Raw genomic sequence first — 26369 nt, 5'->3', positions numbered from 1 at the left:
TTGGCAATGACAAAAGGTAGCCGTGTCCGTTTTGAAACTAACACAATACTACTCAACATTTGCTTGGGGGTTGTTCACACACTATACCAATAATGAAACCACAGTTTGTGTCTGCGGGAGCAAACCGTGAGGTACTGCCTGGCCAAAAACTCTGGGGCCATTTAAAGTAATTGCATAGAAGCGCATAAGCCATTTAATGTAATTGTGTAGAATTGAATAAGCCATCTGGAGTAATTGTGTAGACGTGAATCATCTTAGCAGTTTTGTTGGCATGGTAGATTTCAAACAACTGCAAAACAGTTAAAGGTATCCTCCAATTGTTGATTGATTCCTTTGAACACAACACTTACCATGCCTATCTGTTTCTATTGTTCAATCCAATAACTGTTCAATGAATAACTTTATCCTATATTTCAGAATGGGCAATGTTCCTCATGTTAGGACTTGAAAAAGATGATCAGGCTTGAAAAAACAGGGTTTTTCAATTACATAACTTTAAAAATGATGGTCAATCACTAGAAACAAGTGCTTTGTTCAGAAAATTAGTATTGGATCTGGACATCAACACAGTGGCTCCAACTATTGTGGTTAGTCAGGTAATCATTCTTTTTATGCCCATCTTTGGAAGCAACTAGGGAAAGCAGCTTCTGGGTTAAACGGCAATACGCCGAACATTCTGTGGCGAAACATGCATGCAAAACACCTCAACACTTCAATCACATCCTTGATAACTTTAGTAGACATTATTAATTGCTTAGTCCTTGAAAGCATGCTTTTGGCATACATGAATAGTATGTCCCAAACACCAGTGGAGCAAGCTACTAGTAACATGTTAGTTGTGTTAGTATAACAAGCATGCTATTTCTATCGAAAACCTTTATTTGCCTGAAGAAATGTCATACACAAATTGTTAAGGTTAGAAAGATATTAAAAATTAGTTGAAAAATATAAATAACATAGCAGCAAAAAAATTGAAACATACCAACCACAGGTTACTAATACCCATAAATCTGTTGACCATTGAAAGTGCTCTACTTAGAAAACTTACAAAAACCTTCATTGGTGACCATTGTAACTTAGTTTCCAATGACAGCAATGGAACTGTAATAGTCATGTAAAAAAAGAACAAGTCTTGTTTTATTAAAACATAGAAACTTTATGATAATTCATAACTCTGCATCCAACAAAATAGCTAAGAAAAACTCCCCATATACAAAACACAACTGGTATGAAAATTGGTCAAGAAATTGAAATATTCCTCATGCAGCTACCCAGCATTCCACACACAGCTAAGAATACAAACTGCTTAATTTATCGAAGTCCAGATAAATGCCAACCTACATACTACAGGATTATTCTCATAGGTAGTGTTTATATATTAAAAATCCATAGCTCCAAAAATAATTAAGACACAAAATAATTTGAATATCTTATAACATTAAATAATAATAATAACTTAATCACATACTCCGGCAGCAACAGATGAAACATCAAGACTAATACTGTGTTACTGAATGAAATGATAGCACACATCACAGATGACACCGACAACAGATCAAACTGATCATGTCACACACATGTCTGGCTGGAAAAGGTGAACAGGAACAATATCTTGAGACATGCCAGTGATCATCAAAGTGGGAGATAGAAAATTATACTATATATTAAATTTAGAATACTAAAATAACAGCAACTGTTATTTGAACATGGAATAATATAAACTTTAGATGAACTATGTGTACATCTGGGTTAAAATCACTTGGATACAGTCACTGTAATCCTCGGCAACAGTTAATGTGCTATAAAAATAAGCATTTGAATAAATACATACACATAATAACCAAAATAGAAAGTCTCCTGAAATATTGCACTTGTAGAAAGATTCTGCTTATCCCAACACCAACAGAAGTGGAATCTATGACCCCTGCCTTTATCTACTATTGTATACATTTGTAATGTCCATCTCTGAAACAGAATGGAAGGAGTCGTGGGGGAGGAGGGGGAGGGGGAGAAAGTGCTCCTCTCCTCTGTTCCCCCACACATCTCTCCCTTGGGGGCTGAGACAGTATCGGGCCATGCTGGCAAGCACTGGGGTTGTAGTTCTCTACAATATAAATAAATAAGTTAATTTAAAATACTTGCAACTTTAACAATGGTTTTAAAACTTGTCTGAACCATTCAGACAAACCTTAACTCCATAAATGATTATTTTCCAGAGTATCTCTGGCTTCACATACACAACAGTATGCTTGAAGTTATTTCTTTGACTAGCATTATGTATGCATTTGCACTCCAAAGTTCTGTAGGGATTTTCCTTATATGCAACAGTCCACATACAGAAAATAATATTCATAATCATAATACAACTGGCCATAAAAAATAAACAGAATAAATACACATATATATCTACAGATGAAAATGGGATAAATAATTTGTTTATGTTTACACTTTGATTTTCATCTGTCATTTTAGATAAAAATTTCAAACAATACAAATGCTTTGCATTTCATTGGAAATGATGTCAGACAGTCTTAAGTAAGAGACAATTACATACTAAAATACCAAAACTCTACATTTTTTCACTGTATCAAAATATGTAACATAAACATATCAAAACTGAGTATTAAATGTACAAAAGGTGGACCTATTTTCAGGAGGAGTCTGTTTTCGCTTGAAATTGAGGCAATATGTGAATAGGAAGAAGTTACAGGAAGTGATATTTCACACTTTCCCACTATTTTCGCTGTAAAAAAACTTTGGCATAAAGAATGGGGCGGCTGATTAGTGTGACAAAATCACTTATAATTGCATTCTCTGGAATTGATTCATTTGATGATATCAAAATGCAAGCAAAAACTGACTCCTTTCCAATTATCTGTATCAAAAAGTGTTTACTATGCAGTGTGCCTTTTATTGTAAGTTTCAGGCATGTTGGCATATACTGCATTTAGTTATGATCACAGGTATACCACTACAAATGACCCGCAACATTTTTCAATGTGGAAAAATATAATAAAGTACAAATTCTTCTTTACTGTGAATGAGCTAGCACATTTCATCAATAACTGATCACAGATCTGAGAAAAGGCAATGTTAAATACAGTTAACTAATTCAACAACACAAGCATGGAGAAAGTACAACTTAGGATAATAAATAAAAACAAGTTGTGAGGGTGCACCCCTCTCAGTAGCAAGTGCAACAATACTCTTCCTAATGTAAAAAAAATTGGAAGCATATGTCTTTTTTCTCTCACTGTTTAGGTAGCTAACATTATAAAAAACAGACAAAAATACAAAATACCCAACATCTATTAAAAAACTGTAGTAGATAAAAAATAATGTGAATTATCTTATTACAAACATCATGCAAAGTTGAAAAAGTCCAAATGTCAGAACAATGTAACAAATTCTGCAAATTGCAAAATGTCGAGTAAGGATTAATGCAATACTTGGCAATTATCAATTAACTTGAAAATCGGTCATAAACACAGATAGCCCTCCTACTAATTTGATAAAGAGAACTGATAAATATAGAATCAGTTCCATAGAAAAGCTTCATATGGAAGCTAAATAGGAAGGATAGAATTGTGCATATTCCAATGTGCCATGAATTATAAAAAGGATACATTTAAAGTCAATTTGTGCCAATAAAAGGGAATAACTTTGTGAAATTTTAAATTCTTAAATGCATGTAAAACAGATCCAACAGGTAACTGTGGAAAAGAATCAAAGGTTTAAAATCAATCTCATAGTCTGTGCCCCATGCTTGGACAAAGAGTGTGATTATACAAAAATAAGGTGTCTTTGAAAACATTAACAAAGATGAAACTAAATCTCTAAGGTTCAACAACAAAATATAAGTTCATCTTCATTGAGCAATATATGACTGAAACAAAATATATATAGTGACACAACCTTAAACAAATTGCACGATTGCACCAGAGAAAATCTATGTGCGACTGACAGGAATCAGAGATTTATCACAGGGAAATGTGTCAAACATTCTTGCAGAGAGGTGAAAAATAGCCATTTCATTATAATTTCAACCTTTCACAGTGCAAGACTAGATACATGATGTACAAGTTAGTGAGTTTGACTGAAGCAGTCATGATCTGACTATCTCAAAAAACTATCACCAGAGATAATGACTGCAGGAATTGGCAACTGACTTGATTAGTTTGAGAACATTTGACACATACCCAAAGAAACATAAGTTTCTTCCTTTCCTGCACATTAGGAGAAGGGTACAGGTCTGGAAGCCACTATGGCACTAAATGACGGGGAATGCATGTGAAACGTCATGGCACACTGCGCACATTCTCCTTGCCAACTACAGATTTGCTTTTGGTGTAGTGAGGAGGCCAATCTATGATCATAATAATTGCCAAAAATACCCAGTGAATGTGTTCAGTGAATCACAGTAACGTTCATAAAAAAGAAATGGCAATTGGTAACAAAAATAGTCTTTTGCATGCAATAAAAGATTTCAATTCTGCGCAATGTATAAAATTGACTATATAAATAGTAATCTTACAAAGTGATAAATGCTGAATTTCAAATGAACATGTTACAATTACCATACATATCTCTCTACAAAATATATATTCCCTGCAGATTTACACATATGCATAACCCTTTCCAATGTGCACTAGCTAAGGTGCATCATGGAAACTCTGCCTTGGTGACTAGATACAGCTCACAATAGAAATGGATATCACCTCAAAATGTCTAGAGATACATGAAACATACACCATCATTTATTTTGTCATAATAATATAGGAAGTGATCCTACCTTATATGCCAAAATAAACTTTTTTTTTCAAATTGTTCTTCCTCCTGTATATAATCCATATAAAATACCACAGACACTGAAGACTAGAAAAGGTGAAAAGATTTACGTACCACTGTTGCCAACCATCTACTTTGAATATGCACATACACATCTTTGGTATCGTGAGATCGACTCATCTTTCATTTGAATCTGCACGAACAGTTTCAGTTGTACCAAATGATTACCTTTATCTGACCTCATTCTCGGTAACGCTGTAACCTTGGCAAGTACATTTTGTGTTGTTTCGTAAACAGCCACCAGCTCATCGTCCACTTCCATGAAATGAGTGTCATCAAATAGTAAGATGATTCACAATTATCGCAGTGTCAATTCAAAGGTTGACGTTTACTTCAAGGACAATATCACAATAATTGAGGCAACCCTGAAGAAAATTTTCAACTATAGAAAAAGTGGATGAACAATAAAAAAGCATAAGCCCTATGTAAGAGTTGATAGTCAAAGGGTCAACATGTTCATCCTGCCTTGCTTCCATTGCTGGTTAGCACCAACGAAATGGCACAGCACGTGGTCGATCTGCTCCCTCCTTGACTAGTGGCTTGTGGAACTCTCGGCCGGGTCGGGAGTGGATCTGTGCCCAGCAGTATTCACAGTAATACTGCAGGCACGTCACATTTGCACAGAAGAACGGGGCAAACTTGCCTCCACATCTTGCTCCCTGGCACTCATCACACATCTGGTCATCCAATACGTATGGCTTCACCTCAACCTGAAATACAACACATCAATATTTATTTTCAGTTCAAATGAGCATTTACATACATAATGAGCCTACTCCAAAGGTTTTACTTCTATTTCTATTTCTAGAAACATAGACACACACTTATGTACAAAAAAGAGATTGATGCAGTGTTTGACATAATGCATCACATCAACAAGACATGTCACAGAATGATCCTTCCTTCAGGATAATAGGCATGCTTTATTATGCTCATTATGTTATCTTAAAAGGTAAGTGAATAAGCATGGTTTTACGTCTCTTTGAACAATATACCAGCAATATCATCGCTGGGACATCATAAATGGGCTTCACACATTGTGACCACATGGGGAATCAAACCTGGGTCTTTAGCATGAAGAGTGAATGCTTTTAAGTCCTCTGACTAACACTTTAATCACTAGGCAACCCCACTGCTCCCAGTCCCCATGGAAGACTTTCGGGTTGTAGTTTGTATCTGTGAAGTTCAGGCACAACATGCAAGATACTTACTCTCTTATCAATATCACCATGTTGTAACTGGACGAATCGGGCACTGATAGCAGCTATGTAGCTTTGTTGATTTGAAAATGCAACCCTCCCAGCTCCCTTTGGGTACTTCAGCTCTGGGTCTGTGTCGATTCCTGCATAGCATACTCCTCCGTACAGGCGGTCCATTATCATTGCTAGTTCAACTGAAAAATAAAAAGAAGCAAATTATAATGTGTTTGTGTCTGCTAGCCAGAGCATGGTTCTGAGCATCATTTCCATCAGCTTGTAGCATCATAAGATCGATTGTGATTAGCTGAGATTCCAGGGTTAGTGCTTTTTCTATTTCAGGGTAATGATAATATGATATAAGTATATAGTATTTATCAGTTTCAGCAAGGCAAATATAGGTCATCATAAAGAGGCATAGGGTAAAAAATAACAAACCTGCTCTCAATGGTCTGGGAACACCACCCACAAATATGGTCTTCCTTGGATCCAAAGGCTGAGAACCATCCATGACAAAGTCAGAGTCACTTAAGTTCCATGGTCTGATCTGAACCTGTGTCAGGAATTATCACAGTCATTAACTTTATGGTAACAATTTCCTTTCTCTCTATGACAGCCTAGGACAACTATTTGCCCCTCTATCTTCACAAACGTAAATACCGGTAACACTTTCTGATGTTTCTGCCAGGTGTTTTTTTAAAAGATACACAACAAATAGTATCACAATATTAAAAGGGTGACTTCTAATATATGAATATTTGTGTCATTAACATATTCAAGCAATAGGATGACTGCCACGAAATATATCAATTATAGCAGCAGTAACAAAAACAAATAGATATACAGCTAAATACGGGAAAAGATTTAAGTGACAGTCATCTTTGATTTCCGCAACTGCTCAATTGTTTCCTTAATATTGACAAATTAACAAGAAATGGGTTTCCTTGTTGAAAGCACCAAACTTACAGGTTTATCCTTCATGGTTGGGCTTGACACACACCAATACAGCTTGTCATCATCCACCAAACATGACTCTATAAGTGCTTGGACCGACATTTCATCTTGGAAAATCAGGAAACAGTAGCCTGGAAGATATAATTTCATTAGTTAAAAAACGACAGCCATTGATATGATACAATTTCAGTTAATGGACGGGACCAGAATATTGATCGTTTTCCTTGACTGACTGAAGTGCCATAAAATATCCACCATCCTGAACTAAGTAATGCCAGCACTCAAATATTGGAGGACATACCTTTTGGAGGGAAGTATGACTTGGACTCTGCTTTGTGTGGCCAGTCAACAACAAGAGGGCCAAACCTTCGGAAAGCTGCAGTTATCTCCTCTGTAACAGAACAACATTAACAATGATGAAGCAAAGTATTACATTACAGATTCCACTCTGTTGTTACAGTGACACTATGTTGTCAGCAGCTTTTCATACTCAAGATACACTTCACAGCCTAGCTAGTTCACATGTTTTTACACTACTCAAAACTGATAAGCTTCCTTGCTAACTAAACAACACAATACTCATTTTGGTGGCAATATCATTCTCCATTATTGGTGATTTGGGGAATCAAAAAGTAACTGATATGAAAAACATCTAATCTAGATCACCCTCCCTCCTAGATTAATTAAGTTAACAATGAGTCCTTTACTACTTAATGATAATTCAGTTAATCATTAAACCTACTCCATGCCTCAAACCCTGAAGATGCAACATACTATATCAATGTATCTTACAGAATCTTTTTCTGATACAGAATAACAATGTTTGAAACTAAGCATGACCAAACTAATAATTTTCAAAAATTACCATGATTACTGGCATTGGGGGGAAAAAAGTGCTATCAATGTACAGTAATCTACATTAATAACCGACACGCTTATGATGAACTGACGAATATAACAAACTGTTTTTTGGTCCTGTCCCTTTGCTATATATATGCTAATAATGAACTACCGTCATAACGAACAAAAATTAGTGGTCCCCTTAAGTCTGTTAAAACCGTAGTTTATTGCATGTTGTTACATAAGTGAAAAGTATTAAATTACAAGCTGCAATATTCCTACACAGGCCACTGGTACGTGTAGCAAGTATAATTAACAGTTGTTAACTGTTGCAAAGCATTTCCTCATCATGTGCACTGGTTACCTTCATCAATGTCTGGAGGGAGACCCCCGACAAAGACCTTCCTGGAGAATCTCTCGACTCTATCTCCAACACCAGACTGTGAGCTGGGTGAAACACGGGGCGGAGTGCCTATGTTGGGAACTGTCTGATCTAAGTTGCCAGAATTTAACTGGTTCTCTTCCAAGTCAAACGGAGACTTCCCTGCAAAGTACAAATCATCACATGGGGTAAATTTCACAAATAAAACAACTTTGCACAAGTTGAGTAAATCTCGAAACTCTGGTGCAGTCCCTTTAGTCATCCTTACATACGTAAACTGGTTAAGTTTGACTGCCAATGTCTTATTATTTGGATGACATTTTGTCTGAAATGCACAAATCTAATCATGCTAATTATCCTATTTTTATTAAGGCTTAGAAACTGGTACTTTTTCTGTTTCCCGAACGAGCATAATAAAAGATCTATAAAAGATAATAAAACAGTATCTTGGGACAAGAACTTACTAAACAATGAAGTATTTACATAACATACTTAAGGTTCACACATTCTAATAAATGTCATATGAACATCATAAGATGTACCTAGATTCAAATATTTTCTGTGAAAACCTGAAGGTGTCCAGGCCCCACTTAATTTTTAACACTGATAAACATAAATAGATATTTGTAAGATATATTAACAAGCTTTGACTTACAGATGTTAATTCTATCCAATTACAACAGCATTTAAATGAACCCTTACAAGCTTTATACTGAACAATATTTTCAGTAAGCATGTATGATTGAACACATGGACTATGAATGCTAAGCTGACTAGACCAACAAAATTTTATAACTAAAACTTAGGCTTTGAAATTGTGGCTTTGTGGTGTTGCACTAAAATTGCAAGCATAAATTTGGCATTAGAACCAGATCTCCAGTTTCAGGTAAATCTGGCAGACATTATCACTTGTTCATGTTGATGTGATACATAATACCCTGCTGGGCATGAGTGCATGGTAATACTTTGGACAAGTAACTGTCAAATCAATGCTAATTTTATGCTGAACAAAGCTGACGCTATAAATAGTCCACCTGGTAAGGTAATTGCATCAGCAGGTGCCCTACGTGGCGTCTAGTGTTGCAGCATATGTCTTAGTTGTTTCAGGAATCTGGTGCTGAACCAGTCAACATTCCTGCATAACCTGGCCTCTGGTACTGAACTCTGACATTACTTTGCAGGTTGAAAAACGGTCCAAATGTTATGCAACTCTTCTGAATTGGTTGATATCATTTGGCCAATGAAACAAGAGCCATCAGAAGATGACAAATCTCCCCGGCCCCCACAATAGCAAAAAGCTACACTTCAGCCCCTGGTTAATACATGAACCAAGTTTGGATGAAACATCTTTCACAATTTTCAAGTTATGCACACGAAATACGGAAGGACAGTCCATATGATGACTATATCCAGCATGCATTAAATGCCAGGGGATCAAAATATGAACAACAAATAACAAAATGAATGTTTCATTCAGTTCAATGATATCATATTAGGTCAAAAGAGGGTCAAAATTAATGTTTAATATATATGTTGACAACAAACATTGCTTACCAAACTATGCACCCAAAACATTCATTTATGGGTAGGTTCTGATTTCAAACATAGACAGACATCTGGTGACCATCTACAAGATCTTTTTCAAATTCTGTGAGCATATTTTAGACACTATTGTGACCATATATGCCAGGGTTATAAATTAATTATAATTTTACTTGTCTGCAAAAATAATCTGGCAAAAGTTGCTATTTCTTCAAAATGGTAGGGGTAGCAGTCCATAAGGAAATTTCACCTGTCCTTACTGAATTTTACAAGTCTCTGACTAGCAGATTTATTTTAATTTCTGACTCTCTATGTAAATTTTTTATAGTCTTTAGCTCCCTGCAGTTAAAATGAAATGTGGTCAAATAGCTGCGTAATGGGACAATTGAAATGACAACATATTAGATCAGGGCTTTGGTGAACATAAAACAGTTAATCATTCGACAGTCAATCAAAACAAATCAATTGTTACACTCCCATTCAAAAGCAAATTGAATCTTCCACTCATAAAGAACAACCTGTCATAATACAGGGTTTCAGATCGGATAATTTTCTAGGACATGGAGTATAATCCAAAACGTCCAAAAGATATTGTTCAAATTACAAAGAGCCATAGAAGAATGTCCTATCAAAAATTGAAGTCCCAATGCATTGCCTCCTGCATGCAAAATCCCTGTAATATATTGTGTATGAAGGCTGTAAATGCATGGTAAGAAAAAAAGTCAACCTGTCACCAATTTGTAGAATCGCAAAAAGCTGGATGTTGCAGCTCATTCTAAGTCATGTATATGCAGGCTTGATGAGCATCTGATGATGACAAGGCAGATAACTTGTTACTGCTAGAAATATACACATTGAATATACAGCCATGTTGACTATGCCAGTCATGATCTCACTATCTGTTGCCAGGTCAAATCACCAAAAACATGGCACTGTCAATAATGTGAGTACTAGTTGATCCCATTAGGAATTGCCTGGATATACAACACCAGCCAGTGTTTGAAGGGAGAGGACAAAGAGCATAACATCAGAAGCTGATAACCATGATAGCATGACTAGAATAATATATACCCTTCATATGTTCAGCGAAGTGTTCAGGTCCTCCTGTCTTCATGATATCAAGCAGCTGACTTTCCAAAGCAGGAAACCTCATTGTGTCAAAACTTGTTGGACGGTCCTGAAAAAATATTGTCCAAGATATAAAATAAAGAAGAACAAATTATGCAATGAATATACATAGATATTAAAAACAACTGATTATTAACAATAAACTGTCATGTGTATTCTAATTTGTCGTCCATGTTGTTGTAGTTACTGTCTAAAAGATAAAAATAACAGAAGCGTGTTGTGGCTTCAGCTTGCATAGTCATTTGACAATAAAGCAAGAAATGTGATCAACTTCTTAGTAATCCTTTCTTGATTTTGAAGAAATGTTAGAAGACATACAAAACTTGTTGTTATTCATTGAAGCTAAATAGTAACTTGTACTGGCAGTGTACTATTGGGCTTTAATGATTTCATACATTTTTCTAAAACCATAATCATCATATGCTGTTTGCAGTTCTGTACAAATTCCTATGATCACAGTTACTCTTGTTTTCGGGTATATATCACTTGAATATCATACCATTTAATTCAAACTGCAATCAAAATTTAGAAAGAGAGAGTGACATTACTGCACCTGAATACAAGAGGTACAGAAGCTCACCATAATTGGAGTTTGGATGACTCAACCATTGGTCAACACGTTTCATGAATTTATACAGGCTTTTCCACACAAGGTCAGTCGAAATACAAATTAGAATAAATAGTGATGACATTCATTTATTTATGTATATGAAAGTCATTCTGCCATGGAGTTAAAACTGCAGCTGGCTTCTTGAATCTCTGATAAAGATATAGACGTGGAATTTATACATAACATTTTATATTGTACAAGAGGGTCTATATTACTAGCAGCAGACATAATAAACATACATATTTTTATGATTAATTTATTTATTTTCCAGCTAATTTTCAATGGGGGCAACGGGCCCCTGAAACGAAAACCAAAAAATGCCTTATTAAGTACAATGTCCTTTGTTTCCTTAACATTTCTTTAAACCTTTCAAACTGTTCTAGAAAGGCACTTCAAATTCTGTTTAGTTGTGTATCCTGATTGATGATATCGAATGCTATATTCTGAAATAATCTTAATGTTTACACAACAAAGACATCATGATCTCATAAAAGTTGTATCCTCAAATGATACATGAAGAAACTTTACAGTAATGAGTAAAAGCATGCATTCTTAAACTGGTAAAAAGACATCCAAAGATCTGATATCAGACCTCCATTTTTAGACACAAATGTCGTTCATGAGGCATAAGATAAAAGTGAAAATATAAGTCCATGATAAGTCATCATTTCTTGTAATAAATAAATCAGAAATAGAAATGAGGTAGGGAGCTCATCAGTTAGGTTACTACTATAGACTTCAGACATGTAAGAACAAAAAATCTAATTATCCTCTCTTGTCTGTGAGAGTTACAAGTTGATACAGCACATTTTTGGCAGCAGTTTCTGAGAAATAGGAGAAAACTTACTTTTTTATGTCTAGAACGGCTGAAGTTGAATTCCGATCGTGATGCCTTGAAAAAACATGAAACTACTTATAACCATTATCATTCACAAAATTTCAGGTTTCTAAGTCTTGTCATTAAATTTGGACATAAAATGCTGATATTTGATTCTTACAGATGTTTTGGTCTTATTCTATAACAAACAACTGACAATAAACTGGTGAAATCAGTATCCAAAGTTCCAAGCCTAATCAGTTTACAAGTTTCAAAAAGGCTCAATTTGCACTATCAAAACATAAATAATGATTTCAAAAAATTTCATAATGTAGAAAATTGTCACATGCTAAATTTCAGTTAGCATTTTTGCATAACTTATCTAAGTAAAATAACATTCTCATACAAAAAATTAACAGCATCAGTCTGTGACAAGAACAAGTTTGGGCTAGAGATTGAGACTCAAAAGCTTTTCGTAGATTGAAAAGCACTGAAAAGGATAAAAGTTTGATTGGCCACTGTAGCAATAAATGCTTGAACTTTGAATATTTGATGCTACTTAATACAAAACAATGTTTATGTTCATAATCATTTCAAAAATTTAATTTAATACATTTTGATAGATTCCTAATAATTTCCAGCAGCACAAAATGACAGCTTTTAACTTCATTGAAAACATTTAGTCTTATCATTAATTATCAAGTAAAATGTAAACAAAAGCTAATGATCATGATGATAGATGAACCAAACATATTTGCTGAATTTTCAAGAAGAACTTGTGATTACTATGATTTAGATTAAGTTTGACTGACCATAATATATTATGACCAGATATTTGGTGCAAAAGAACAGATGGATAGGAGGGACAATGGCCGATAACATAAGCTCACTTTCAGCCTGTTGATTTCAAGGTGAACAAATATGTGCGATTGGAAAATGTCATAATAACACATAATATTATATGATATAAATACATATTAATTTCCAAAATGCTCCCTCAAGCAGGACAAGCTGTCCCTCAAGCAAGACAAGCTGCTACTTATTAATAGATCAGCTTAAACCCGACCCTTTTTCATCCAAATCCCTAGTTCCTGAGGCTAGCTTCATTTAGGTATTGCTAACACAAATGCATGTCGGCGACATATGTCAGGAAAACCAATAATCACAATATTTCTGAATATTTCTGAATTTTTACCTTCAAACATACTGGTTGTCCATACATTTCAATCATTAGGTAGGGAGAAGAAAAAGAGGGGTGTGGTGTCTTTTAGATCATAACTTGAATTGTTGACATCATATTGCGACAATGAATGATGCTAGGATATTATTATTTTTCCAATAATGTTCATAATAGACATAAACAAAGTTGTTTACTTTTGTTAATAATTTTTTTTATTCTAAGGTCGGCTGATCCATAAACCAAGCAAAACGAATTGCAAGGCCTTACTCATGTTTTCCAATACCATACTTATTTTCTATTTAAATAATTAATACATGTTAAATAAATAAAGCAATCAACCAAAATGATTCTACAAGCCTGAACCTGTCATGTGACCAGTAGAACTTAGCACTAATCTGTGGACTATTGTTAGAAAGTTTACCAAACATGCTACAGAGAATGAAAGTTTACAAGACATTGGCTTTGGATTAGTGGCTAAATTGGTAGATTGATCAAATTATAGTATTATTGCTCTCAACATGCACAAGAAATGGTATATTCGTATAAAGCAAAAGTGATTCCAGTATTTTTATCGATGCCATAGGGAAACCTTAAAGCAATGTTTGACTAACTGCAGCCTTTAATCAACAAAAAATAAAGTTTTAATAAATGTAGTAACATTCATATATTTTAGTACACATTTCAAACTTAGCTCATTTTACTTAATTTGTCTATTTGCATTCTGGTGCCCAAACCAGGTTAAAATCTGGGCTAAAAACAACTTTTGTTAAGAACTGTAAATGGGCATAAGTTGATCACCCCTAAGTTATAGAAGCAAACAATTTTTGGGTCTGTCTGATCAGGTGGCAATAGGATCATTAAAGCTCTCAATGCTACTGTCGAACCAGTTCGACAGAGTTTGTCACTACCAGTGTTGCTACTGTCGAACCAGTTCGACAGGCGAATAGCATAAGGACACCCACAAACAAAACTCGCCATATCTATTTACCAAGAAGGCTTTGCGTTACATTTAAATTACGTATGGCATGCATAAATGCTCAGCTTGCTCAATATCAAAGCTTTCAGTAGTGTATTTACCTCAAAAAGAAAATATCGCGAGTTTAAAAAGTTTCAGCCAAACTTCGCGGCACACAACTACCACAAACGGCCATTGTTGACTTTTGGCACCTCACGCTGATCGGCATGCAGTCCGACATTTTCTTTATAATGTTATGATTTTTCACAATCGATCATAATTTATTGTTTGCCGACGAAAGGAACACACTCAAGTTCCTTAATTTCTAAAAATTAGCAATTTTCGAAGTAATTAATTATAAACAAAAACAATCTGAATCGTAACATCATCGATTGGATGAAACTTGTGCGATCATGGCAACGGCGGTAAACAAACAACTCCACATGCATAATGATCCCGTAAGACTATTATAATAATTTTGTTACATCTAACTTCATTTTCTAGAATTATTGACACGAATGTATAAATCTGCGTAAAAAAATATAATTTTTATAGAGTTTTCAAATGATTTCGTTTGATAAACTTTCGGACACATCAACAAGCCGACAAACGTCGGTGATACGTTTGGGCGTGGCCTAACTCGCGATTTGTGTAGTTGAATTAAGTCAACAAACACTGCAAATAATGACAAATATTGGATGATACGCAAAATCTGAACTGTTATACATTCTAGGTAAATCATGCAATAGCAATATAATGCAGTTTACGGAAAATAATCGAAATACTTGCAATTTTACCTATTATTTCTGAAACCGGAAGCACGTACCGCATGACACATTGAAGCAAAATATGCAAAAGTTGGTAAGCGATCATAAAACAAATTCCGAAATAGATTCAAATTCAAAAGAAAATACATAGTTTACTTTTTTTCGACATTTGTTTACTATTTATTGATCTGGATAGCAGTCTTCACTCCTATTTGTTTCATATTTATACGTGATTGCCGCCGATGCGTAACATCAAATTTGTAAGTCTAAATCCGAAACCGTAAAGGATTCCGCGCTCGATGATTTTAAAATTATTTTCTGAAAACGACGACAGCGGAGAGCGATTTAACATATTAATATGCCATAATAATAACAACAGAAGATTGTTATTGTTCTGTCATTGCAAGAAGGACAATTTAGAATATTAAGGATTGTTTTTAGAACGTTTACTCCCCCTCCCCAATCTTCAGAACGGATGGAAGTAGGTACTCACGTCGACTGGATAAATGTAGGGCCTATGTGATTTTGTACCCAAAACAAAATTGTACCCAAAGCACTTGATGATTTTGTACCCAAAAAACTAAACTAAATCTTTTTGATCATATTTATTTTTTCATGTTTATTGCAAACAATGAGCTGAACATTATGGTAAAACATTTCATCAATAATATGACTAACCTAAATGTACGTGGTCCTTGAGTGTAGTCAGTCCACATTGGCACAACTCAAATAGACTGATTGTGATAGGAAAGTAATAAATTCTTGTCACTAGAGAAGAGGCCAGTAAATTGGTAAACCGTAAGGTAATTGTAGATCTAGCGTTTTGACAGAAAAGTGATAATAAATTAACTTTTTTCATATAAAAAGCAATGTGTAAGTTTGAAACTACAAAACTGTAATACAAAAATATTCTGGGCACAAAAGCACATACCTGTTTGGGTACAAGCTCTCAAGACATTTTACGTACAAAAAAGCACATTTCAAATGGATTTCATAGAACAATGAGATAAAAAAGATATCTAATCAGTGGAATTCCATTTCACATTTTAAACAAGTATTTGTTTACGTAACCAAGCTCAGGTAGACGGCTCATGTTTTGTCCTAAAAGTAGAAAAAAAATATGGACACCTCAGAAATGAGGGCTTTTAAAGTAATAATTCAGTCTAACTTGTCAGATGGTTTGATATTGGTCCATCAAAGAAAAATCCTTAGGAAATTTAATAATTAATTTATGACACAAAAAATTTGAAGCACTAATCCTAAGATTATTCAAGAAAGGACAAATGTGGATTTTTTGTTATTGCAAATGCTTTTGTTTTTGGCATTTCTTGTTTCATGATGGCAAGGGCACTTTTATACACACCAACTGAGGAACTAGTGACACACCAGCTGATTAAGTTTGATACTGTGATTGCATATACAAGGGAAAAACAGGTTTGCAGCAGTACATGTATGCGAAAATTAACCACATAAGGTGACATAAAGTCAGGGGGTGAGGCTGACAGGACAAAATACATCTGACAAAGGTAATCATGTATACAGGGACATTTCTTTTCATTCCACCCAGAAGGCTGAGACACAAAGAACATAAGGACCTATACTGACTGTATATTCAGAAACCCATCAAAATGATTAAGGATGTCAGATCCAAAGCTGGTGATGATCTGCATTTATTTAGAATTTTTGTACATTATATTGACTGAAGACGAAAACCTGTTGATCACATTTCACAATGGTTCATGTTCCTTCAGGGGACATGCATGAGTGTCACTGTCAAGCACACGAGAGCATACTGCAACAAACCTGGAAAGTCCTGCCACACTAATTACACATTATTTCATTGGTGAGAACCCTGAAAAAATACATAAGGTAGGATATTTCCATGTACATTTCTCCAACCGAACAGAACTGCAAGAATTGTCAATGTATGTATATGTGCCCTATTCCTTTTTCAAAAGATAACATTCTCTTATAAATATATGGCTAACTCACCAGCTAAGTGCCACCCTGGTTCTTGTGATTAAACAAACAAAAATATCATGTTCTGTTACAAGAAATTAATGTATCGTATTCATATTACAATTATATTTAAGAATTAGTTTTTTGGAAACAAACAACTTCATACACAAGATTAATGTCCATATGAGTTGTGTATGTATAGGTTCATATAAGGATCTTATCTATTTCTATATTATTTTATGAAATACTAAACTTAAATAATGACATCAAATAGTTACTTATTCACATAATTTATGTTCAGGTGAAAGAAGACAATTGTTGAATAAAATATGTAATTAAAGTCTGATCAGTTACACTGTGCTGATGCATTGACCTGTTGACCAATATTTAGTATCCATACACATAATCATTGTGGAAAAAATAGATACTAAATATAACTTAATATTTTAGAAGCTGTGAACAGATGTATCTAATTAAACATTAACAAATCTATCATCAATACGCAATCATGGCGGTCTCTATATTGATGGAATAAATTTTAAGATGATCCATGAATTGTTGTAAAATCATGCTAGATCTAGAATTGATAAATGTATTAAATTATAAAAGGAAAAAATATTTAAATATCCCACATTTAATTAGAAACTAACACTGAAAATATGTATATCGTATTTTTTAATATATATATTTACATCACCCACCTGCGTATATCCTACCATATTCGGCATCGCATGAATGCTATTTTGAAACACGTTTTGTGACGCCTATTATCGCGCACCTGTTGTGGGGTGTGATCGTCGCCGATCGACGATTTCTATGGACTTATTGCTTCAAACACATAATTATTAAAGTGAAAACAAAGTCATCAACATGTACATCGCAGATACATGAATCATATCACTTTATATTCAACGTAACATGGAATGGTGATCCTTATGTATCAACAAAAGTTCAAATAAAAGATACCGAGAAACTTGCATGTGGCGTGTTTCCGGGTCACGGGAGCATGCAAGGTCCAACGGATTAAAAAATACGTCAATTATATCGTGAAAATCACTTTGTAATTTCATGTTAGTGGCGATTACTGATAGTATGTAGTGATTTGTGTTTATTCTTTATAATACAGGCGAAATATTTCAAAATTGACTGTAATTGTTTTGTTTCGAAAGATTATCAGCAGACTACCCCTGTCTGTGACATCACATCCGGTGACCTTTGCGCAAACTGAAATATTGCTGTCAGAATTTACGATCTTTATTTTCATTTTTCTCTCGTCATATTAAACGGAAAATGACAAATGAAAGAATCTTCGATTGAGAAGATCGTCAACTTTCGCCAAGTTATAAACATGAAGACAGTGTAAACTTTGTTGATATTAAAATAGCAATAAGTTACGACGAGGTCGGGCGAAGCGCGCCATGTTTGATGTTCGAACGTCTGCTAGCATCATGACACGGTATTTGTATTTTCGTATATCGTAAATATTCAACCAAAACACTTGAAATAAGGATTGGTGAATATTCATGAGTCATTTATTGTTTCCTGCAAATTTGATAACGTGACATGTTAGATTAACGCGAATGTTCGTATTTCTGCAACTGACATGGTGACCTCGAAAATTTAGTTTTTTTCTGTTTAACGTTTTGATAATAAATTTACAGAAATGGTTCATAATTTACCACCGCGCTGTTACTTACCAATAAAAAACATCGAATTTATACTCAGTTAAAATTAAGATATCGGTGATCTGATTATTGAAATCAATTAGCACAAATTTAACGATTTAGAAAGGTTCCTAACATGAAACGTAAACTACCTTCAATATCGTAATTCAGGCAAGATTACGAAAATTTACAAATTTTGTGTTCGTTTTGGTCTTAACCTTGGTATGATTGAAAACATCAGGATTTTTTTACATAGTAATGTGTATTTTTCTGTCAGGAATAAATGTGCAAAATATTTCTTCAATTGGCCCTTGTATAATGAAGCACCAGCTGTTTGAAATCACCCACCCTCTTTAGAGCGCCTTATGCTAAAATTAATCCAGCAGGCAGGGCCAAGAAGTCTGAAAACAATTCAGCAGGCTAAAGGTTAAAACCAGAAAGTCACTCTTCCAAATCTACTGCCAAGAATGGTATCACAGAAGCTCACTAGGTCAGATATTCAAAAGCATTAGCAGTGTGTGAAACTAATTGAGGTCATGGGGGTCAATAAAGCTTGCAGCCACAGTATCTTTAACTAAAGGAACCTCTAAATTTGAACTCTTAACATGAAGATTATGACAAGAAACCCTTTGGATTTCATTCTTAATTACAAACAATGATAATTAGTGGTCGAAGCCTAAAAATAGTGGGTTATGTCCTGCTCGCTACTAACCTAAGAGTCCAAATTTTGGTGTCATTTTGCATGTCATCATATTCCAATTGTGTAGATATATGCTCATGATGTCAATCACTGGATTATCTGGTCCAGACTCAATTATTAACAGACCGCCGTCATAGAGTTAGAATATTGCAGAGTGTGGCATTAAACAACAAACAAACAAAGAATCCAAATGCTAAAGCAGCAAACCTCTAAAACCTTGGAAAACCTCTAGGGAAGGGAGGGGGAAATATTAAACAGTACTAAGACCAATCTTGCCCCACCCCCCAATAATAAATGACGAGTCCCTAAGTACCAATGTTGGGTATGATAATGTTATAGAAGTTCATATACTAGGACATTGACTGGTTGTCATGCAAAATGTACTATCGAAAATGTACTCTTGTCATTTGTCTCCACCAAAATCACAGTTATAGTTGGCCATTGTTTCAATGCAAAATACTTAGATTCACACAAATTTGCTAAATCTTTGGGCTTTGAAGATGATTTACAATGTGCAAAATAAAAGCATAAAAATCAAGGGGTCTTTGTCATAACCTAAATGTTTTAAACTATAGGTGATTTCGGGGGCCCTAATACCAGAATTACATCACAGTGAACCTAAATGATCCCATGACACCCCCTTACTTTCAATCATTTGATACCAAAACAATATATTAACTTTTGTTAGAAGAAACAACATTTTAATCTTGACACCTTGAACAACAAGTTATGTTAAGAGCCTTGTCTTTGCCAACAGGATCTGCATAATTTACAAAAAAAAGTTCTTATAGATTGTTATTCAAGTTATCAGTTGCGTTATCTCCAAATGAATAAGAACTAGACTTGTTCAGTTCAAAACTTGCATGTTGCACCATAGTAACATTATATGGCTAAAAAGTGCCCCAAATGCAGTTTGTAGCTTTTCTTGGAGCATTTCCGAAATATTTTGACATGAGAAATTCTTTGACCTGAGCTAAGTTTCTAAGATTATGAAAAACTAATTCATCTTGGGTGACAGACAAGCTCATTGTTTGATTTTCTCTTAGGTGTTATAAGCCTCTTTATCTGGTTTTAGCCATTCTGATATACTTGATCATGACAGAAGTCTTGCAACGTAAGATAGAAAACAGGCATGTTGTCAACCATTGAAATATGTCTGATAATTTCCATTTGATCAATTAAAAGTTATTTGTAACTTTCACTGCTCTTTGAAGTTGAGAATAGTTGATATTTTTCACGAAATTTCTTTTTTGGTTGTGTTTTCATTTCCCCTGCAACAAACTGCACACAGAGCATTGTTGAAGGCTGTTAGTTTGACAATCAAGGCAAATTGCTTTAGAAAGCAACTTAAGCCAGGGATAGAAGTTAAGACCCAGCCACGTACCCTAAGGGTTAGTAGAATTTTGAACATTTGGGGGGTGTTCCAATATGTTTGTCACTATTTGGTCAAGTAGATGTCTGGGTTAATATCTATCCCTGAAAGCTAACATCTGATTGGCTCAAAAGCCCAATCATCCTTTATTTTGATTGGGGTGGTCAAAGTAGGATTGCAAGGGGTTTGTCAGCTCTTGATGGTGAGAGGTATCGAAGTGCAGCAAAATATTTTAATGTGATTGGAAATCAAGGGGATTCCTGATGTCCTTGATGTTCAGGGTTGCTGTTTTTCAATCTCTTTGAAGAGAGAGACTATGCTGCTTACTGAAATGTTTACCGGTGTATGTATCATTAATGACAATGTTCACTTAAAGGATGATTTCAGCTCTTGCACTTGCTGTGTCGACATGTTAATTTTTTATTTTTTTAACATTACAAAAGAATATATTTCAAATTTTTAAACATTTGTTTCTGTATAGATTAAGTATGATAGTAGGTCAATTGTGAATTATTGACAAATTTGTTTATCAATAAAACTAACAAGGAACCTTCCACATATCCTAAATCTGAACATCTTGACATTATTTCAGAATGACAAGAACTCCTTGATGTGCATCCTATCCTTGAACGCTGCTTAGTATTGTTCATCACTTGCTTGATAACGATATTATGAGTCTGATATTATTTCAGCGATAGAAACTGAAAGTTTTAGTCCACTAGTCCTTATAATGATAAGATATAGCAAAACCCTTAAAAATGGCAAATTTCTACTAGTCCTTGTGATACCTTAACTATTGGGCAGTTTGGCAAGGACTACAGGACTAGTGCCAATTTCTAACGCTGTATTTATCTTTATCTGGGCTCGTAACACTTTTTAGTTTAGCTTAACCCTGCCATGTATGATGACACTCAAACGAAGTTCTCGAGTCTGAACAACCACTGCGTCATGTCACTTCTTAGAACAAGCTGAGCAGTTGAGTAGCCTGGTGGTTAAAGCGTTCACTTGTCATGCCAAAGGCCCGGTTTGATTCTCCAAATGGGTACACTGTGTGAAGCCCATTTCTGGTGTCCGCCACCAGGATATTGCTGGAATATTGCTAAAGTGCTCCCTAACTCAATCTTACAAGCTTAGGTTGCTGGGGGCACCATGAGTCTTTGTGAAATCAATTGTAAACAAGAAGTTGATAATCAACACTATTCTATTCTTCACATGTTTAGTTAATAAAAGATATATTCTAATAAACAAGATAAACAATGATGAACCCATTTGTTTGTTGTGCATGAGGTACTTTACTTCAACAATGTTCAACTTGTCTTCAGAAAACATCAAAAGGTAGATAAGCACAAGTCCCAGCATTGGTGAAGTTTCATCAATCAAATACAATCATTATAAAGGAGTGAGTCAGTTGGGTTTAACGCCGCTTTTAACAGTATTCCAGTTATATCACGGCAGCTTAATGTGGGAGGAAAGCCAGAAGTGATGCAGGTCTCAGATGTTTACCACTTCGGTGAAACCCGCGAGCACGGGTATGGTGCTGACAAACCTAGAAACATAAATGGGGCGAACCGGGATTCGAACCCACAATCATAGGTTTCTGGCATACCCAAGGGACGCAACTCTGCACAGCGAATCGCGGCACCTTAGACGATTGGGCCACCCGTGCCCCCTCAATCATTATTAAAAAAAAGAGAAAAAAAGAAACATGTGGAATTTTGCCTGTGTTAACTTTCACTGAAAACCCCCTTAAATCCTTACTGGGAACATTAGATAATGACCATGGAGTTTTCAAAAAAAAAAGCATGCAAGTCAAGGGGTCTTTAAGCATGGCCTGATGCAAAAAAGTAACCGTTTATTTCTTGGATTTTTTAGAAATATTCAAACTACAACACGCCACCTGTAAGTAATAGAATCTGGTCCAGAGAAACCAGAAGTTGCCATTATGAGCAACGTCTCAAGCCTGCTGTGCATGGCTTTACTCGATGCAGGAATGTGCGTCCAGTATGCACAATTGAGAAGAATGGATGGAGAAAACAATATAGTGCATTTCAAAATAATTGTTTTAGCCCCCCTTGCCCAATTAATATAACATCGCCAGGTACAATATGGTGACTAAAATATTGTAAGCACAAGTAGTGTCCTCCTGAAAATGAAATGTAGTAATCTGGCATCAGCATCAAGTCTTAACAAATTGCATATCAGTGTGTCTACCATCTTTTATCATGATAAGTTGAGTGCTTATTAGACAGATATTTCTAAAAAAAACATTGATACTATTAGCTAACTCTTCTTGATAACTAGTATGTACACACAATCATGCATTGTAATATTACCAATAGCAAAGTAAAATTAATGTCTCTGCATCAAAGCTGTTGGAAACTAAGGGCCCTGACGTTTGTTAAGAATTTTAACAATGTCATATTACATCCTGAGAATGCAATTGTACCTAATTTACACTCTAGTTTCCCTAGGGACAATTTCCTGTAAACTGGTAAAGTCCCATATATCATTTCATCACCATACTGTTTTTAGAAAATAACCTATGTCAAATTTGTTGAACATAGGAGAGAAATACTCCCCTCACCTCACTCCCAACAATGAGATGGAAAAAAAGATAATATTATATTATTTTAATTGAAGTGATCAAAGGAGTCCTATATCCAAAATATCAAGATTTTGACATGGACATGTTCGAAACTAAGATTGAAAGTCACTGATCAATAAATGATTAAAAATGTGATGGTCCCTGGATTCAAATAATACAGAGAAAAAACACAAAGATGTCTTTTAATGTTTTAACATTGAGGACTCTTTAACTTAATTTGTACATTCAATTGTGCAGTCTGTAACTTTAGCCACTATTGGGCTTGACCACGGCCATATATCAGAGGAAGAAACAAACATTTTTAGTCCACAAGTCCTTATAATAACATACAGCAAAACCCTTAAAGATGTCAATTTTTCACTGGTCCTTATGATACCTTAACTATTGGGCAGTTTGGTAAGGGGAGTCCTATAGACAGTTAGTTCTAGTGCCAATTTCTAATGCTGTATATTAAAACTTAAATGTACTGGAAACATGCAAAGAGATAGTTGATTCATTTTGTATGTGCTGGATATATCACTTGCTTTTTTTTTAATAATTATGTAATACAATTTTTTACAAAAACATTAATTATAAGCTATCCAGTGACTACCAGGGATAGACGACAACTATTTCATCAGTCCGACACTAGAAAACACCCAGGAGGACTAGTTGTTTTCTCCCAAACCTAGAGGCCCCTTAATCGTCAACTGTTTAACATTCAGGCTTTCATGCATAATTTCGAACACGGGAGCTGGATTTGACAAGGGTGTCTAGCACTTTCTACACATGCATAGGTTAAACATCATTGGAAATAATCTAAATAAAAGTGTGAAACGGAAACATAAATATTAAGTAAATAACTCCATGTTCTATATTCTTTTACAATGCCGAAAAGAATCACACATGAAATAAGGAGCAATATTTTCCAATCTTACATAATGATTCAATGTGTTTTAATTCTAACCTGAAACAAACCTTTTCATCATGTATGTCTACATTAAGGACGTCCACAGAAAGCCATTCGATAGCTAATGCTGCTATGCCTATCCTGCCCTGTACGCACACTCGCTAACCAAACTTGATGTCAGAATGTAAACACTGGCTTCCTTCCCACATCAATTGCAGTTACATTCACCAATATCGCCTGGAATTCAAAGTTGATACATGGAACATACTCAGTGGACTTGGTTGCAACAATACACATGCATATATGACCAGAAAAGACGCCATAAACACTGCTACTCTAGGACATATGGAAGGATGGTAAAACAGGTGCCCCAGGACTAGAAATCTAGGCCATATTGAGGTGACCTGACACAAAACTGTAAATGTAAACACCACAGAAACATACTCAACGAAAAACATCCAATAATGTACACAAATGAACTGAGAATGGGTATCCATTTGGTATATACTCCAATTTTGTTGATGAATGACACAAACCCTCACCTGATTAAACACAACAGAATTCATTCCGTCCCTGTGAAGGTCATCATATGCTTGGTATTCAAACTGCGGTTTCATTCCAAGAGCAGCCTGTTGTATTTGACCAGGAAAGGAAGTGCTCCGACGAAATTTGGACGGAGCAATGAAAGAAGATTGGGGAATTTGTGGAAAATTTGTAGCCCTCTTCATGGGGGCGAGAGCGTTGATATTTGGCACCGATCTACGCTGATGATTTGGCTGAACATTCCCCCAAGGTGACAACGTAGCTGGGTTTTGTTGACTAGACCAAGATGTTTGGGGTGCGTTACTCCAGTTGGGGTAACTTTTCGCATTATTCAACATAACATTTGGACTCTGGCGTTGTGGAAAATTATGATGGGCTGTTATGGCCCGTCTCTGAGGAGGGGGTACATTCATACTCATATGCTGTCCAGTAAAGCTTGCATTCATCACCGAATTTGGTGCAGGGGGAAATTGTTGAAATGTAACTGTTCCATTCAACGACTGGAAACCGTGTACAAACGTATCATCAGCAGACGCAGTAGACCAAAAATTAGGTGCCGATGAAAGAGATGTAACAACCGTGGTACTAGGTTCAGAAAGACCGATTGACAGCTGAGTTACTGAACTCAAACTCATGTCATTTTTCTTCTCTTCCGATAACCCTCCATTTACTGTGTTTGTAACTATATCTCCATTTTGTTCAGAGGTTGAATTTCCTTGGCCAATGGACACGGGTAGCTGTTTGGGTGATTGTTGTTTAGAAGCAGGCTTTTCGAGCAGCGTGTCATCTTGCATGATTTGACCACCACAAACACTAGGGAATGGGTCCGATGCGAATAAGGACTGATTGTTTGCAAGCTGGTCAAAATCCACAGGCGATAAAGCTCTTACGTTTGAGATAGTGTCCAGTCCAAAATCACCCATGAGCCGGTCGTTATACCTTGTTCTCAATATTATATCCTTTTGGTGTGGAGAGGCCCTCACAAACTCAAATTTAGGCTGATCTTATCGCCACGTCTGCTTGATTCCGAACCACGTCTGCTATCACAGCTGAACTCTCGTACCCAGTGCTCTTTGTTGCCTATGTATTCAGTGACGTTTTCAGTCACCCCACAAGAAACAGTAAATTATGTTAGAAATGTAAAACAGTGAACATGCAGAGAAAACGGTCAGACTGGGATGTATTCTCAAACGACACCAAAGTCAACTATGGCAAATTTACCCAGACCCGCTCTATTTTAACAGCGATGGGAGTATCGCGCAGATGAAGCGGGCACCTTGAAACAGTCACGTGCTTTGGTATACACATTCCGGGCCTGAGGAGGCGTGTTCTGTTATTGGTCGCTTTTTACGTTCAGTGACTTTAGTTGCTGTTAAGTTTATTTACCGTTATATCTATTCACAGGTATGTGGCAGTGT

General features: G+C 35.4%; 1 protein-coding gene across 2 annotated transcripts; it reads right to left on the bottom strand.

The window, feature by feature from the left end:
* Window positions 1-861: 861 nt before the first annotated feature.
* Window positions 862-26117, bottom strand: LOC139451663 (cytoplasmic polyadenylation element-binding protein 2-like). 2 transcript variants are annotated; one of them, XM_071232983.1, is made up of 9 exons: window positions 24951-26117; window positions 12348-12392; window positions 10834-10939; window positions 8203-8382; window positions 7300-7389; window positions 7011-7129; window positions 6483-6597; window positions 6060-6241; window positions 862-5558 (listed from the first exon to the last, which is right to left on the bottom strand). In XM_071232983.1, the coding sequence occupies exons 1-9, from the start codon at window positions 25872-25874 to the stop codon at window positions 5331-5333; spliced, it is 1989 nt and encodes a 662-aa protein (XP_071089084.1). In that variant the 5' UTR covers window positions 25875-26117; the 3' UTR covers window positions 862-5330. The 2 variants fall into 2 exon arrangements, with proteins under 2 accessions (XP_071089084.1, XP_071089085.1); XM_071232984.1 differs by lacking the exon at window positions 12348-12392.
* Between the last annotated feature and the right edge of the window lie 252 nt (window positions 26118-26369).

This window comes from Haliotis cracherodii, unplaced genomic scaffold (genome assembly GCF_022045235.1).
Source record: "Haliotis cracherodii isolate W230 unplaced genomic scaffold, xgHalCrac1.p SCAF_9, whole genome shotgun sequence".
Classification (NCBI taxonomy): Eukaryota; Metazoa; Mollusca; class Gastropoda; order Lepetellida; family Haliotidae; genus Haliotis; species Haliotis cracherodii.
Note: the sequence above shows the minus strand (reverse complement) of the source record. Positions and strands in the feature narration are given on the sequence as shown.